This window comes from Thrips palmi, unplaced genomic scaffold (genome assembly GCF_012932325.1).
Source record: "Thrips palmi isolate BJ-2018 unplaced genomic scaffold, TpBJ-2018v1 HiC_scaffold_15, whole genome shotgun sequence".
Classification (NCBI taxonomy): domain Eukaryota; kingdom Metazoa; phylum Arthropoda; class Insecta; order Thysanoptera; family Thripidae; genus Thrips; species Thrips palmi.
The window spans coordinates 633,669-650,521 of record NW_023144624.1 but is presented as its reverse complement, the minus strand read 5'-3'; the positions used below and the strand labels follow the sequence as shown (position 1 = coordinate 650,521).

General features: G+C 59.6%; 2 protein-coding genes across 3 annotated transcripts; both read left to right on the top strand.

The window, feature by feature from the left end:
• Nucleotides 1-900: 900 nt before the first annotated feature.
• On the top strand, nt 901-10,824 carry LOC117641026 (protein FEV-like). The gene is made up of 8 exons (XM_034378120.1): nt 901-905; nt 1,064-1,179; nt 7,284-7,306; nt 7,422-7,565; nt 7,730-7,838; nt 9,431-9,552; nt 10,143-10,384; nt 10,650-10,824. Exons 1-8 carry the CDS (start codon nt 901-903, stop codon nt 10,822-10,824), a joined length of 936 nt encoding a protein of 311 aa, XP_034234011.1.
• A 2,577-nt stretch (nt 10,825-13,401) lies between these two features.
• Nucleotides 13,402-16,760, top strand: LOC117641866. Of its 2 annotated transcripts, none has more exons than XM_034379573.1 (5): nt 13,402-13,538; nt 15,061-15,267; nt 15,557-15,687; nt 15,776-15,929; nt 16,147-16,760. In XM_034379573.1, the coding sequence occupies exons 2-5, from the start codon at nt 15,082-15,084 to the stop codon at nt 16,378-16,380; spliced, it is 705 nt and encodes a 234-aa protein (XP_034235464.1). In that variant the 5' UTR covers nt 13,402-13,538; nt 15,061-15,081; the 3' UTR covers nt 16,381-16,760. The 2 variants fall into 2 exon arrangements, with proteins under 2 accessions (XP_034235464.1, XP_034235466.1); XM_034379575.1 differs by having other exon boundaries at nt 13,412-13,538; nt 15,067-15,267.
• Nucleotides 16,761-16,853: the final 93 nt, after the last annotated feature.

The window sequence follows — 16,853 nt, the reverse complement described above, 5'->3', positions numbered from 1 at the left end:
CGGCCAGCGGTCGGCCTTCTTCGACCTGTCCGCGCACTGCTTCAGGTAGGCCGGCCGGCGCGGGGCCACGCGTCCAAACCATCCCTGGGGCCGTATTGATTGAAAACCATGTTTGTGTGTGTGTGTGTTTGAGTGTGTGATACAAACAGCTTCCGCTCTAAGGTTCCCGCGTGGGATACAGACTGCACATCGCTTCATAACATTCAACTTTGCTGCTTGCGGCGCTAATATTTGCTATTATTTTATTGACTCTGACTCGCTGGCGCGCCGGCGCGGGGTAGTCGGACTGGCCGCGCCCGGCCGCGCTCTGCCGGGGCCGGGCCGGGCCGGGGCCGTGGGACCCTTCGCCTCGGCTCACCCCTCCCAGCTTAGGGCAGCTGGCGCCTAGCTCGTCTCGCGCCGAAACGGCCAAACGGCCCAACCCCACATGCCGAAAGGAGTGACAGAACAAACACACACACACTCACACAACAGCCACACTCTCTCACACACACACACATGCCGACACATACAAGCTTTATCTCCTCGAAACAACGATGAAATTATATGACCGCATCACACATGAAAATTTAATCGCTCACCTCTTTGTTGGTGAACTGGCAAGTAGCTTAACTCAACAAGCGGCCGCCGGGCAACATCACTTAATTACCTTCACCTCATCAGCTCCGAAAGGGTGGGAAGAAAAGAAGGGAGCAGAGAGGGGAGGAGAGGGGAGAGAATGGGAGAGCAGAGGGTAGCGGAGAGAGGAGAGGAGAGAAAGGGGAGGGGAGAGGAGAGATGAGGAGAGAAGAGGGGAGGGGACTACCCCTTGCCGTCGAGGCTTTATTAACAATTGAGAGTGTCGGTGCATGTTTCATGAGGGGATAATGGTAACAGCCCAGGTTTCTGATGGTGATAATTATGGCGTACATTCATTATCATGCTAATTAGCTGGCTGGCGAGGGATCCCTCGGCCCGAAGGCCGCCGAAGCGCGCCGAAGGCTGAAGGCGTTATTCGGCTCGGTCCCTCAGCGTCGCGTTCTGATTTTCTCTCCTGAATCTCGCTGCCCTGCCCTGCTTCCAGGTCGTCCGGGGCGCGGCCGCTGGGCTCGCCGTACTCCGCCATCACCGTCAAGAAGGAGCCGTGCGACCGCGGCTACGAGCGCGAGCAGCGCGAGCAGCGCGAGCAGCGAGAGCTCGGTGAGTGTCGGGGTTCGAATCCCACCTTAAGATTCCAATTTTTTCTCGTTTTTCTCCAAAGAGCCGCGGCGGCTCGATTGACAGAAGTGGTTAAGGCGGCGCCCTGCAGTGCAGGCCCGTCGCTCTGGCCTCGACCGGCACGGGGTAAGACTTGGGGCAAGCGAGTCTCCCTGAGGGGCTTGCAAGCCGGCCTGGGCCTCGGCCTGGGCCTCGGCCTGCTCCCGAAGGGGCATTTGCAGCCCGACCTCAAGTGAAGCGAGGGGAGACCGCACGACCGCCCGCTGCGGCCGAGGCCGCGCAGGCCGTGCAGGCCGAGAGCGTGCAGGGAGGAGCGCGGCCGAGGAGCCGAGAACGCCGAGAACCTCAAAGCACCGCAAGGTGCGACAAGTGGCGGCTGCTTCCGGGCGGCGCCACCGCCACGGCCTCTGATCCGTGTCCCTTCCTCCTCATTTACCCTCGAGCCGCCCCACCCCACCCATCCCATCCCCGCCCCGCCCCGCCCCGCCCCGCCGACGTCTCCATCGCGCCGCGCACTTCCTCCTCGCCCTGCAGAGATAATCAAATAAAAATCGCCCGCGGCGAAAGCGATCGGCGAATGCGTGCCGCGAGTCGCGGAGCACGACGTGCACTCCGTGGATGAGCCCCGCGCCGCCCCGCGCCGCCCCGCGCGCTCCTGGTGCTTTTTCTCCAGTCTCCCCGCCCCCCTCGTTTTTCTACGTAGACACCCGCCTGGAAGGGAGGCAAATTACAACACATAATGTAAGCAAAAAGCAAGGCTTGACCCGCTCCTCCGCAAATTTGACGGAGCCGCGTCTGCGGAGACTGCTGGCGGGCGGCGTGCAGGACAGGCCGCCTGGAGAGCAGGTCCAACCACACAGGGGTGGCATCGCTCGCTCGCCCGCGGCAGCGGCGGCAGCGGCGGCAGCGGCGGCAGCGGCGGCAGCCTGTCATCGCTCTGCCTTCCTCGCGGTCGTTACAGGCGTCCCGGACAGGCGCGAGAGAGACGCGCTGTGCGAAACGCCGTGCCCCGCGTCGAGTACGTCGCGCACCTCGTTCCACCCCCTCTCTCCTGCCTCCCTCCCTCTCCCAGTGGTACCGCCGCGACAATGTGGTGGCGCGGCCTAATCAGGCCTGCAGGCACGCCAGGCACGCCGGGCACGCAGCCGAAGGGCGGCATGTTCGTCACGTCTTGGCCGATGAAAGAGCTTCGTCAGGGTAAATATTGCCAGGAAATTGTGTATGCATCGACCTCTTCCTGTCATACCAACCCCCACCCGCCGGCCGTGGCCCGGCTGCCACCACTGTGATTCTAGCTTCAGCTCGCGCGCCGTGCCCGCCGCGTCCCTGCCGCGTGCCGTGTCTCGGATCACTCGCTCCCTTTTTCTTTCAATTTATTTGTTTTCATCACCGCGCCTTGTGGATGAAGCGCACCTTCTTGGATTTGCCTCGGCGGGCTGGTCCCGAACGGCGGCCCTTTCCATCGCTGTCTCTCTCGCACGCGTGCGGCATCCTCTAGCGGTGCGAGAGAGACAGGGCGACGAAACACGGCGTGCGGAATCGTCGCTCTCCTTCGACGCTGTGCACTTCGGGAGGAGTACGTGCGACTCGCCGTCCTCGGAGAGGCGGTGGAGGGCGCGGGGCCGCGGCCGCACACGACGCACACGACGCAACGCGCACGGCGGCTGCCAGCCCTGCCAGACCGGCCAGACCGCCCCGGCAAACAGCGCCGCGAGTGTTTGCCCGTAATATGCGATGTAGACCATCGGGGCGGGTAATTAGACAAGATCGACATGCTGCTCTTCTCTCTTTCACCCCCGCCCCCTCCGCCATGGCGGGCATCCCCCTCCCCCTGGTTGTGATCGCGGCCCAGACTGACTCCACGCCGCGGGGTGTTGGCTCAAGGCACGCGCGCCAAGCAGCCAGGCAGCCAGCCAGCCAGTCAGGCAGCCAGCCAGCCGAAGCAGATATTGGCAGCGGGGCGGCCGACGCCTCCAATTTCACGGCGTTTGACGGCAAGGGTCCGCTCTCTGCAGTTGCACGGCTGGCTGGCATCATGGTGGTACTCCCCGCGAACTCGGCAGAACTCGCTGAGTTGATCCGAGCCGAGCCGAGCCGAGCCGAGCCGTCCAGCGTTGATGAATAATAGACAGCCAAGCTTTTAACGTCCTTACCGTGGAGGCCCCCCCTCCCTTCTCCCTCCACAGCGGCTGGCGGTAATACCCTTTATTTTGCGGCATTCCCGCGCGCATTTCGGAAACCCGGCCCCACATATGACTCGCGCCTTTACAGTGCTGTGTCCGACTGGTGGCGGTTCTGCCGCCGGGCGATGATTTTTGCTCTGGATCGTTTAGGAGTTAACAATAATTTTGAGCCATCAAAATATGACGGGGCTATCATCACCCCACTGCACATAGTGCACCCCTCCGTGGGGGCGAAGAAGCCAGGCCGCTTACAATTATTAGCCCAAAGCCTAATCCATTAGACCATCGCACCATCGCTCAGCGAGAAGGCCGCCCGGCAGGCAGGCAGGCAGGCAGGCAGGCAGCCAGGCAGGCAGGCAGCCAGGCAGGCCAGGCCAGGCAGCAGGCAGGCAGGCAGGCAGGCAGGCAGGCAGGCAGGCAGGCAGGCAGGCAGGCAGGCAGGCAGGCAGGCAGCCAGGCAGGCAGGCAGGCAGGCAGGCAGGTGAAGCTCCCAGCCCTGCAGGCAGCCTGCCGTGCCCGACGGGGAGGAGGGCGTTGATTTCGCCCTCCGGTCTGGAATGGCACTGCGTCGCACTGCGTGCGGCCATCCGACTTAAAAACTCTTTGCGGGTCAAGTCTTTTTGTTGCCACTCGGCTTATTTTCCTCCCAAGAATGTCGTGAGGCTTGTTTATGCCATTGTTGTCACGCCCGTGCGATGGGAGCTTTGATGAAAATTAAATCCATTTGTGAAGAAACTGTCGCCACGTTCAAGTAACATTTTGAAGGCAAACCTTATCGGTTCACCTTCAGAGCGCGGCGCCGCCTTTGCTATTCTTCCCTTTCGTCGCGTTCCTTTCTCCGAAAACGCCGCCAAGCCAGAGCCACTATTTATCAATATCGGTCTCATTGTGGCTGGGAAAAGCCGCGCGGAGCCGCGGAGCCGCGGATCGGGTCGTGTTAATGATTGATTGACGCTGTTGTTGTGTGCATTCCGACAAATCTGTTTTTCTGTTCCCCTTTTGTTGGGACTCCCTCGGGGCGCGCTTGGCTCTGCCCTGCCCTGCCCTGCCCTGCCCTGCCCTGCCCTGCCCTGCCCTGCCCTGCCCTGCCCTGCCCTGCCCGGCGATGCTCCCTCCTCCCTCCCTGTTGCGCGCAAGGCGGCAAGGCGGGCGAGGCGGGCGAGGCAGGCCGCGCGATTGGCCCCACGCCGCTCAGTCCGTGTGATCCGTGTTCTCGGTGTACTCGGCCCTGTAAACCTTGCCGAAAAGCGAGCCGGCCGCTTATGGGAAGTTGCCAAAATTGTGGGTCCTTTTGGCTCCTAAAAAAATGAAAAAAATATATCGTTCTAAATTTTTTTTAGTATTTTTCCTGTATTTTAGGGGTCATTCTAAACGCATTTCCGAAGGAGGCCAGAATTTTTTCGCACTTCGATTTTTCCCCTATACTTTACATGGGGGAATGGCACGGAAGTTACCGAAAATGTGCATGGCACGGAAGTTACATCATCAAACAAACCGTGAAAACGGACCAACCCGTTCACCAAATCGAACGGGTGTCTCGCCTAAAGTTTAAAAGACGTGAAAGCGCAAAATGGCCAGGTGGACCGAAGTCGATAGGTCGAGTAGCAAGCTCGCTATTGATGACACGGAATGTTACACACAAACCTGACACATGCCGGATTTTTACCTTCGATGGTCTAGCTAGCCGGAATGGAGCCCTCCAGCGAAAATCCGCCTACCGCGCTGGAAAGAGGAAACCGTGCTGCTGATTCTGGACGCTGAGCCGAACTTTTCCCGCTACAGGTTCGGCGCTGAGGCGCGAAACTAAAGCTGACGATGTTTGAAATCCAGTACACGGTGGACATTTTTTCATCCAATAAAGCAGGAGGTGAGAGTCACTGGAAGAAATTGCTATCCAAGGGTGTCATAAAGGGTTGCCAACGGAACAAAAGGCTGTTCGCGGATTTGCTCTCCGACAAATAGTTCAGGAGATTTTCGCCTTGGAACACGGACTTTTTGGACAATGCACTGTGGCAAAAAGCTACGGAAAATTCTGTAAACAGCTTGTGGTAATTCTCCGTAGGCCCCTTATCAATATTCTCCGTAGGCTCTTACAGTATTTTCTGTAGGAGCGCACAGTATTCTCCGTAGGACCGCACAGTGATCTCCGTAGGACTATACAGTCTTCGAGGTCCTACGGAGAAGACTGTGCGGATTTACAGAGAATACTGTGCGGCCCTACGGAGAATACTGTAAGAGCCTACGGAGAATATTGATAAGAGGGCTACGGAGAATCCTGGCAAAAAAATTAACAGGATTTTCCGTACCTTTTTGCCACAGTGTGGACAGCACGGAAGTTACATTTTGCCCAGTTTTGGCCTGTTTTGACAGGGAAATGCTTGACCTGCATGCTCCGTTAGTGGGTGGGATAGCAGGGGAGATGAAGCCCAATCATAGGAATCAAACCGCAGGTCGATACGTTGAAAAATAAGGAAACTGTGGCCCAAAGACACAAAAGGACCCACAATTTTGGCAACTTCCATATAGGGCTGCGCGCCGAAGTGCAGTGGCGGATCCAGAGACGGCCAGAGGAGAAAAAAGGGGGGGAGGTGTAGCTCTTTTTGCCTACTTACAGTGTTGCATTTTGCCTGGTTTGTAGGGGCCGAATCCGCGCTTGCCGCGATGTTTCGAAATCGGTTGGTGTTGACACTGCGAGCACCTCATACTCATCCCTCCCCCTTCCCCCTCCCCCCTCTCTCCTCAACGCACCCTCCACCACACCACCACCGCCACAATGATGATGATGCGCTCGACAACCCTTTTGCAAGAAATTGAAACTCGAAACCGAAACGGGCTCGCTAAAATCCGCCTGAAATCTTGCGAAGCTATTCCGTCAATAATTAAGCGGGTCCCATCATGGAGCCCCTCTCGCCTGGCGCCGCCTCGCGCCCGCTCCCCGCACCCCACACGCACCCCGCACCCCGCACCCCGCACACCCGCACCCCGCCCCCCGCACCCGCACCCCGCACCCCGCACCCCGCACCCGCACCCCGCTCCCCGCACCCCTCACCCTCACCCACGCCCCGTCTGACCTCCACCCCCTCCCCTGCCGAGGTCCGTTCTGGGGCTTATGTGCGTTGGCTTGCGCAGTTTTATCGGATTTAATTCGACCACCCGCCGTGCAGCGGCCCGGCACGGCCTCCCACGGTACGCCTCTGGTACGCCTCTGGTACGCCCCGGCCAGGGACGGCCAGGTCAAACCTGCAAAACATCCCGACAGTTGAAACGATCCAGATCGTCCCAAACCGATCGTCTCTACAAAGTTCTTACTCGTCTTTTTCTTCGTCATAAGAATAAAAATTCCGGTACTGGTTTTCCTCAACATTTGTCAGAAAAAGAAATGTGGGACCAAAGTAAACAAATTATGAAAACGTTTTAATTTTTTTTTCTGGGCGTGGGAGAGCGCGCCACCGATTTAAGCAGAAGGGCAAACAAACAAAAATGCAAAAAAAAGGCATCCCTCCCTCAGGTGGGACAGAGAAAGCAAGAGTTGTTTTCGCTCATTAATATTTCAATGCGACAAAGGTTGCCCGGTCCTCCCTCCCCCTTCCCCTCCCCCTCCTCCGGGAATTGCCGCGCAGTTCGGCAGCAAGTGGTGCTAATGCAAAGTCGGGCCAAGTGAGCGTCAAGTGACCGATCCGCGCGTTTTACAGTGGAGGAGCTGCTCGCCAGTTTTCCTCATTCCTCCCGTTCTGATTGGCAGGCTTCCCCGGGCCGGACCCCTTCAGCGTGGCCGTGTCGGCGGCCAGGGAGCGGTCTTCCTCCTCCGACGGTACGGCCAACTCACTCCGCAGTTTGCGATAAAATTCCTCGCATCGGATTTCGTTCACTTTGATTCAATTCGCTTTGACAGTGTGCATGCAGGCACGCTGCACGATGTTCAGTTTGTCGGTGGCTCTGCTTCCAGACTGCAAGCGCGACTCCCCGGCGCGTCCTCCGTCGGCGTGCTCGGTGACGTCGGCCTGGGACGCGCCCAGCGCCGCGTCGGGGGCGTGCGGCCAGGGCGGCGGCGGCGGTGGCTCGCAGCGCCGGGGCTCCCTGCAGCTGTGGCAGTTCCTGGTGGCCATGCTGGACGACCCCACGTCCGCGGCCTGCATCGCCTGGACCGGGCGCGGCCTGGAGTTCAAGCTGGTGGAGCCCGAGGAGGTGAGCCGCCACTACACTGTCGCACGCTAAATGTTTATGGACAATTTTGTACGTGGTTATACATTATTAACCTGTGTATCTGTGTACCGTTGTGCATAAGATTGCGCTCAGATTTGCGCATAAATTTGTGCAATTTTACGCATACTATTATGCTCGCCTTTCAGGTGGCCAGGAGGTGGGGCCTGCAGAAGAACCGGCCGGCCATGAACTACGACAAGCTGAGTCGGTCGCTGCGGTACTACTACGAGAAGGGCATCATGCAGAAGGTGGCAGGTACGGATCATTTTTGTTTTCGCCTTCTTGAACGACTTTTAGCTACGCCAGTGCTATTTTATTTGGTAAATAAGTCAACTGTTACCTGCGCGGGTTTGGCGGTAGTGCATTTGCTTTCCACGGGGCCGCTCTTGTATTTCGAGTAACTTTGTGTTTTTTCTCGTCCAATATCGTGCCGAGAAGGCAGTGCAGGGCATGCTTGAGGGGTCCGTCCAAAACTCGCATCATATCAGGCGAAATAAGGGAAAAGAACAATATTTGTGCCTGCGACGTTCGCACACACGCACACAAGCGCGCACAGACGCAGTGTGAGTGGGAGGGCTCGCGTCCTCCCTTTCTTTCTTCGCCGTGCCAGTGGCCGTGCCAGTGGCCGTGCCAGTGGCCGTGCCAGTGGCACATGACGGGGGATGGGCAGCGGGCAAGGCAGCGGCCGCGGCGGCCTTCAGAAATCAAAAGCAATGCAGTGTGCTGTGCGGTCATCCCCATCCATCCCCCGCCGAGAGGGTCGTCTGTCTCGCACTCAAGGGGCGTCCCCTGTGGACGCGAGAGAGACAGAGCGAAGAAAACGACTCTCTGAGTCAGTCTGCTGGGGGCCGTCGGGGGCCCGTCCGTGAGCAATGATTCAACGAGACAACTGGACGCTTCATTAGTCTGCGTTTTGGCGGTTTTCGCAGTGTGGGGCCCTGCCGGCCTTGCCTTCCCCTCGACGCGGCGACGCGGCGCGCGCGGCGCCTTCACTGACCCAATGGACATCCCTCTCCATTGTCTTCCCCTTTGTGGCCGCCCTGCAGTGCCACTCCGCTCTGTCTCTCTCGCACCCCAGTGTAGCGGCTCTCGAGTGCGAGAGAGATAGTGTCCAGTGTCCGGCATCAGTCTGCAGATGCCTTGGACGCCTCGGCCGCCAAATTAGCCGCTCACTCCATCGAGCACGTCGCGCCCTCCGCGACGACGCCCTCCGCGACGACGCCCTCCGCGACGACGCCCTCCCGTCGCCTCGCTGTCGCTGCCCGCGGAGCCGCTCCAAACGTCGCTCTGCCTCTCTCGCACTCACGGGGCGATGCGTTCAAGTGCGAGAGAGACGGAGCGAAGAAGCGCCGCGCGGGATCAGCCTGCCACGGCCATTGGCGGCGAGTGAGGCCTGCTTTGTCTTTGTGGTGACAAGGCGACTGCAGCGACTGCACGCCCCCCGCCGTGTGGTCCTTCCCTTTCCCTCGTTGCCGTCACTGCCGTCACTCCCAAACCCAGCGTAGGGCCGCGTGCACCTTGCGTGCACCTTGCCTCGGAATCGGCTCGACGTGAGACGAGTTGGGTTGCAACGCCTGAGGACGGCGAGGTGCTGTCTGCCGCCAGAGGAGCACGGCGCCGGGTGGGCGGGCAGTCCGCTACACGGACCCATGCTGAAGGGTTCTACTACGAACAAATTTGACTATTATTATGGATTAGTTAAGTGCTGTACAGAGCAATAGCTCAGTAACGATGGCACAGCATTTCTGAGTGGGTAAATCGACGGTGTTACAGCGGAATAAAATTCATTCTCGCCTCATCTCATGTTTTCACCATTTCACTCCGTTTTTGTGATATTTTTGTTCCAGGGGAGCGCTACGTGTACAAATTCGTGTGCGATCCAGACGCCCTTTTCAGCATGGCGTACGGCGCGGCCCAGGCGTCCCAGGGGCCCCCGGGGGCGGGGGGCCACGCTGGTGGGGGGCAGGACGTCGGAGGGGCCCCGTCCGCGCCGCCGCCCCCCAGCTCCAGCTTCTCCGTGGCAGGCCGCGGGGGTGGCGGCGGCGGCGGCGTGCCGGGGGCGGTGGAGGGCGGGGCCAAGGAGCTGGCGGCCCCGCCCAGCGGCCCCGCCCCCGCAGCCCCGCCGCCGGCCGCCTCCTACAGTGACGTGCTGGCCGCCTACGGACAGCCGTACTCGCAGCTACGGCCCCTGCAGGTACTCTTTCCGACGTTGCTGTTCAAATGCCAGTGTGGAAGCCATTCCGACCATTGGCTTGCCCGTTGTCCGTCGTGTCTGTCCTCGACTCAGGTGCGGATCCAGGGTGTTTCTGTGGAGGGTGCAATGGAGCGCTCTTTGGCAACTCACAGGGGAAAGTAGGGTTCTTTACCCACCTTCCCGGCCGCATAACTCGTGCGCAAGGAGCGGTACTTGCTCCTATTACAACCGCTCTGGATTCGCACCTGCTTCGAGCTCATTGTTGGGGCTTTCGTTAGTAGACCGCCGCCGATGTCCTTCAAGATTCTAGAGATCTCCTGGAGAGGCGCTCTGTCTGCAGCCCCTGTTTCCACTTCGGTTTGCAGTACCTCCCTGAGCTTGGCCGGGTCGGCTACTACCCGTACCAGCCGACGTCGCAGGAGTTCCCCGGGTACCCTGGATCCTGCTACGGCCACGGCCCCCACGGCCCCCACGGCCCCCACGGCCCCTCGCCGCTGGACAGTCCGCACAAGCTCGGCGCCCCAGTCCTCCCCGCCCTGGCCCACGGGCCCGCTGGTTTCGGGAACCGGCCGTCGGAGGGCAGCACCAGTCCGTCCTGCGCTGGCAGGTCAGTGTAGCGGGACGTGGGGTATGGCCACGGCCCGCCACGGCCGCCACACGGCCGCGCGGGGCGCAGGAGAAGGTGGCGTCACGGAGTATCGCCGGGTGCGGTGCCAATTGGTGACGTCATCTGTGGTGTGAAGGAGTCCTCTCTATGAAAAGGGCCTATTTCACTGACTGCTTAGCCACCACGGACTCGGTCCAAACCTACAAATGCGAACCTCCCTCTCTTGTTCTCCACTGACTGCTTCCGTTTTCTGTTGTGCCGGCAGCATTTTGGACAGCCGGCCGTCCGGGGACAGCAGCTGCAGCAGCTACCCGGCCAGAGGTACCGGAGGCCCCGGCGTCGGCACTGTCGGGGGCGGCACCCCCGGGGCGTCGCCGGAAGACGGCCTGGTGTCCAAGCTGGACGGCGCGTACCATTGCCTGGGGAGCTGCGTCTGCTGAGGAGCCGGACGCCGCGCGCCGCGCCTGCCACGCCCAGCCAGTGGCCCAGCCAGTGGCCCAGCCAGTGGCCCAGCCAGTGGCCCAGCCAATGGCCCAGGCCGCCCTGCAGCGACCGTCCACCGTCTAGTCACCTCCTGTCTCCAAGTCTTTCTCTTTCGTTCCTACTGTGCTTTTCAGAGTACTGTTTCCATCATGTGTATCGTGTTTTACTCCATTGTCTTTGGCCTGTAAGGCGTTTGTAAATAATATCGTAGTCAGTCCGTTGTTGCATGGCTTTTTCTTGAAGAAGGTATTCCCGCCCGAATCTACCGCTTCGCGCGCGACAACGGAAGAGCACCTGTCTCGAACGAGCATGTTGGTTGCCACAAAGTTGGTACCGTGTCGTGTTAGGAACTTGGGTGGTGGAAAAGGAGGACACGATTTGGCTGGACAGTGATGTAATTCGGATTGACGATCCAGCAGGTGGTGGTACAGTTCAGACATACCTCGAGTAGAGGGCGGCACAGGACTACAACGGGTACACTCGCGCAACGGGAACAATGCACCCGAGCAGCAGGCCGGCAGCGCGCCGTGCGGGTAGGCAATCCGTCGCGCGGCCGAGCTCTACGGGACTGCCCAGCCAGCCTGGCAGCGCGCCGTGCGGGTAGGCAATCCGTCGCGCGGCCGAGCTCCCGTTTAAAAATGATCTTGCCCGAAATCGTGCCGGGTGACGGCAGGATTTCGGGCATGCCCGGCCGGCACGCCCGAAATCCGCCCCGAACCAGGAGTCCGGGCTTGCCGAAAAACGATCATTTTGTTGGAAAATAAACCGATTTTCGGCAATGCCGGACGCTTGCCGGGTATGCCGAAATCGTGCCGAACCGTCCCTCCCATTAAGGCGCCGGGGAGGGGGAGGTACCTGGATGGCGGATCCTATTCAGTCTCGCACACACGCACACTCGTACACACACAGACGCACATACACACTCACATACACACACACGTACACAGAACGCTGAAGAAGAACACTGGTTAGTATTGGAACCCAGGACGACCGTCTTTGTGGACCGAGACGCTGCCAACTGCACCACGGAGGAGACCTGGGGAGGAGGCCTCAGGCTCCCGATGCCTTCCAGCGAGCTCGCTCGACCCCGAGCGGCACTGGAGGGGGCGGGGAGACACGCTGCTGGGGGAGGAGCGCGCGGCGAGCCCTGTGTCTTGACGAAAAGTACCTCCGCGAGACTCTTGGGTTACTCGCGGAGAGCCCCTCGACTTTGGACAAGGTGCGCGGGTTCAGCTGGGCACTTGGTCTAACAACAGACTCGGTGAACTTGAGCGGAGTACTAGCACTGCGTGTGGACTAGCAACACGCGGATCCAGGCCACTGGAAACCCAGGTCTCAGGTCCCAAATCCAGTTATCGGGGTGTTGGCTCTTACACGCAAACCAGGTTCTTCGCTTCCTAAATCCACGTACTCGAAGTACCCTTTTCCCGCGGCTCATGTTATTGGGAGCAGGGACCTTTTCTATAGGATGACAAGCAAAGTTACTATTTAGTAATCCCTAAGGCTGAGCATCGGGTAGCTCAACGGATTCACTCCCCATCATCAAGTACCCGATCAAAGTGGTTATTGATTGGCGATTTGTCCAGTCTAAGAATTCAATTGTCCCACATCTCGTTTGCCACGGAATTTTCTAATTTCCCACGGCCGGTTTTGATAGACTGGAACTTAAGAAAGAATTTCACTATTTTAACTTTCAATTTGACGCAGGTCAAAGAATTAACTTGACACTTCTTTGATTAGGGTCTCGATGCGCCCGTCACTCGGCATGCCCGGAATCAGGGGCCGAAAGGCACAGGCAGGGCTCGAAATCCCCGGTCGGGCAGTCGGCCATCGGGGTCAGCGGGCTACGATCCGGGGCCTCGCGAAGCGGGCTCAACGGGCTCTGGCGCGGCCGGCGGGGGCTAATCGGGTGCCGGCCATTCGCGCTCATCGGGACTGCCCAGCCAGCCTGGCAGCGCGCCGTGCGGGTAGGCAATCCGTCGCGCGGCCGAGCTCTACGGGACTGCCCAGCCAGCCTGGCAGCGCGCCGTGCGGGTAGGCAATCCGTCGCGCGGCCGAGCTCTACGGGACTGCCCAGCCAGCCTGGCAGCGCGCCGTGCGGGTAGGCAATCCGTCGCGCGGCCGAGCTCTACGGGACTGCCCAGCCAGCCTGGCAGCGCGCCGTGCGGGTAGGCAATCCGTCGCGCGGCCGAGCTCTACGGGACTGCGCGGCGAGCCTCGCAGGCGCCCTGCCCGTTTCCCGCCGTTTTCGCTCCTCTTTCTCCGGGAGCTGGGAGAGATGACGTCATTCTGTGACGCCAGGCCTATTTCCATCGTGCTCCAGGACGGCGAAGGTGAGCACGAGGAACAACAGCAAGAACATGAAATGACAACAAGACGATGTCCGCGTGCGAACGGACGGAATGGCTGAAAAGGTGCTGTGCTGTATGGCCGGGGACGAGAGGCGCAGAGGAGAGCACGGGGGAGACGCGGAGTGGGAAGGGGAAGGGGGAGGGGGAGGGGGAGGGGAGGGGGAGGGGCGAGGACGCCGCTCCCTCCGCACAGGTTGGCCGGCGGCTCGCCGTTGCTTGCTGCCGGCCCGAAGCTCGAGCTCGCTAGCCCACTGCTCAATCGTTGTTTTGGCGGTGCGTGGACGAGACCGGTACCCACGAACTAGTGTCAGCGGAAGAAGGTGAGTACTGCACAGCAGGAGTGCAACCAAAACGCAGGGGCGGGCGCTCTATGTTGAAATTGAGGACAGTGCGAAATTAGTTTTCATTCAACTGTGTAACGGTAGTGGTAGGGAAGTCCCCACAGGGCGTGCTTCTGAGCTCAGCTCAATCCGCGGCTCAATCTCAGAAGGTTTCGTTTCTGTTTCTGTACGTTCTCTAAAAATTTCTTTTCCTACGCCAGTTACCTTTCTTAGTGGGTGTCCCTTGGTTGGCGCTGCGGTCAAGGTGATTTCCACAGCAATAACAATGTTTGGTGTGGCTGCGCACGGCCTCTCGATCTCGACTTGAGAAGCGGCCGTTCCCGATGGCCATCTAGAGGACCACGGCTAAACCTCTCATTCCATTCAGCCTGGGGGCCAAGACCGCCAAAACGCGCACCTCGCCGCGCCCGAGAGGGGTCCGTCCGTCTGTCCGTCTGTTCATACCATCTATCCGTCCGTTCGTCGTTCGTCCTCAGCGCCGGTACATATTGACATTCAGGCGACGCTGGTTCGGTTCGAACGGCATCTAGATAGTTACTTTGTCGGCATAGCGCGCGTGACTGTTTTCACCAAGACCACGGTGAAGGGGGCGGGGCGGGCGGAGCGAGGCACGGGGCCAACGCCGTTCCGCCTCACACTCTCAACACATTCATGCGGCCCGCCTACAAAAATGAGGTGGTCAGGGTGGGAAATAGCTCTATAAAATGAGTTCAAGGTGCCGCTGGGGAAACAAATCTTTCGGCTGTGCGGGGATTCGAACCCGCGTTTTTCTACTTCTATCCGGACAAAGGGCCGGTGCGGTCCACAAGAAATGCGGGCCTATTAAAGAGTTTCCGATCGATTGATCGAGTGGCGGCGCGAGCTTTTCGGCGAGCTTGTTGGCCCGAAGGTGAGCCGGCTTCGTGCTTCGCTCGGCTCCGCTCGGGACAAATCGGCGTGTTCTTTTCGGACGGGGGTCGCAGCTTATCCCCGCGGGTTATCCGTGGTCCCTACTCCGCGGCGCGAGCTGCGGGAGGGGGGGGGGGCGTCTGGCTGGCCGCGGTGATGTCACCCTTCGTTTTGAAGTAGTAGCCGGTAGCGGGGGCTCGTGTCCACCGCGCTGTTTCTCCATGTGACCTCCCAGCTGTCCACCCAAAGCCAACCCATAAATTTTTTGGCCCAGCCTTCCGACTGGCCTTGCGTCTACAGCTGCTCCGTTGTTAATTACGTTTCCCCGCCTCAAACGGAACTTCCGGTCAGGGCAGGCGTTTTCGGGAGCGAAGTTGGAACAGACTCGGAGACGCTGCCCGGCGACGGCGGCCGGTCGCCCCCTCCATTACATTGCCCCTTCCTCCGCGCGTGTGCCGATTACTCATTAAATCCTCGCTTCCATTATTAAGTCGCCCTGATTGGCTTTTCGCGTCTCGGCCAGTCAAGCCGCCCGAGTCGCGCATCGGGTCGCCGCGCCGGAAGCGTGCCGCCGTGCCGGACGCAGCCCTACGTCACACGCTTCCGGTTGCAGGTCCGCGTCCGCGTCCAGGCCATGCCGAAGGTCAAGTCCGAGTCCACGGCGGAGCGGCGGAGCGAAGGCTCCGGCTGGCAGGGCGGCCAGCTGTTCGGCTCCGAGAACACCGAGACCACCTTCACGGGGGGCGGCTTCAAGGACAAGGAGAAGGCCAAGGAGACCCTGAAGCTGCTGGACGGCCGCGACATCAACTATCAGTACCAGGTAGGTCGTTGCGCCGGGCAGAGCCGACAACATTTTCGCGGAGGAAGCCGCAGCGTGCCGCGAAGGCCGGGTTACTCCGTTCCCGCCATGTCTAGCCACGTCCAGCTCGGCGGCCTCGACCCCCTCCACGCGGCTCGCCTGGGCTCGCCCACGGCCCACGACTTAGCCCGGCCTCGCGGAAGCCTCGGACTCTGCATCCTGCGAAAGCATCCTTCCCGAGCTCGCCCTTGGCTTCATAAAGTTTTTATTCTCAGCGCAAGCGGCCTCAAGGCAACGGTTTGTGTTGCAGGTGATCAACTCCATGTTCAACCGCGCCAAAGTCATCCTCAAGAGGACCAAGGACGCTGAGAAAGTGAAGAACTTGCAGGAGGCTGTGTCCACCTTCGAGGATTGGCTGGACGACTACAAGACCCACTCCAGGTACGTCCTTTGGGACGAAAGCAGAGAAATTGGTGATGCGCGGGGTTGTCTGGAGTAGCTGTACCAGTAGCTGTATGACTCTGTGTAGGTCCAAGGAGAACTTCGGCTACCTGCCGCTGGACACGGTGCACGCGTTTGAGCGCCTGGCCAAGGAGCAGGGCGTCCTCAACGGCAAGGGCCCCACCTTCTTGCAGGTGTACGAGGAGGCCGACGGCGACCTCAAGAAGCTCAGGGTGAAGAAGGTGCGTATGACGAGAGGCAATCGTGGATCCAGAGAGGGGGTGGGGATGGGGGCAATTGACCTTTTGACCCGTAGACAGCCGCCTGAACGCTAGGCAAAAAGCAATCCTTAGCCCCTGTACAGGGCGAAAGGTACCCCCCCCCCTCCGGCTGGCTCTGGATTCGCCACTGGTGGAGGTTTACCCCGTGGTTTAACCCTTCCCTGTCTGGTGCTTCCAGGTTGACGGCGCCGACACGACCTGGGACATCCACCGCAACAGGAACCTGAAGCCCTTGGTGGAGAAGCTGAACAAGGACAACGAGCCCCTGTACACCAGCAAGGGGCAGCCCTCGAAGCAGCACCTCGCCCTCATCGTTTGGGGGTACAGCCCCGAGGCGGGCAAGGTCAAGAAGCTCGCTGCGGCCGGTGCGAAGGAGGCCAAGAAGAGCAGCAGCGAGGACGAGTCGTCTTAGGAGTCGTGTGAAAAATGGACTGCCACAAACAGCCAGCTGTGATAGAGTTGACTTGACTGAGCTGAAGCATTTAAGTCAGCTGTGCTACAGACGACTGATTCAATTAAGTTAAGTTGAAAATGTTAACGCTTATTCTGTGCCCCTGTACTTAGGCCGTTAAAGCTGGAGCTACCTGCCACGTTGCTAAGCTGGAGTGTAACGGGTAATTTTATAGACTCTGTATCAGATGTCTTGACACAAACGTATTTATTATTTTGTCCTACTGATATTTCTGTTTGTAAAAGGGATTTCTTTCCTTGTATTCTGTACATTCTTTGGGGAGAAGAATATATTTTTGTGATCTGTACCCAAATAAACCGACTGCAAATTCACCTGAATAATTGGTTGAAGTACCTCATTTCAATGCGAACTAGTCACTTGTAACAGGAGCATACTCGTCTCCGGACGGACTGACGAAAGCGCCTTAACCAAAG

Coding starts and splice junctions, on each gene's coding strand:
- LOC117641026 (XM_034378120.1), top strand. Junction 7,566..7,729: donor AGCTGGTGGAGCCCGAGGAG/GTGAGCCGCCAC, acceptor CTCGCCTTTCAG/GTGGCCAGGAGGTGGGGCCT. Junction 9,553..10,142: donor ACGCTGGTGGGGGGCAGGAC/GTCGGAGGGGCC, acceptor TTCGGTTTGCAG/TACCTCCCTGAGCTTGGCCG.
- LOC117641866 (XM_034379573.1), top strand. CDS start 15,082: ATGCCGAAGGTCAAGTCCGAGTCCACGGCGGAGCGGCGGAGCGAAGGC. Junction 15,268..15,556: donor ACATCAACTATCAGTACCAG/GTAGGTCGTTGC, acceptor TTTGTGTTGCAG/GTGATCAACTCCATGTTCAA. Junction 15,688..15,775: donor GACTACAAGACCCACTCCAG/GTACGTCCTTTG, acceptor GACTCTGTGTAG/GTCCAAGGAGAACTTCGGCT.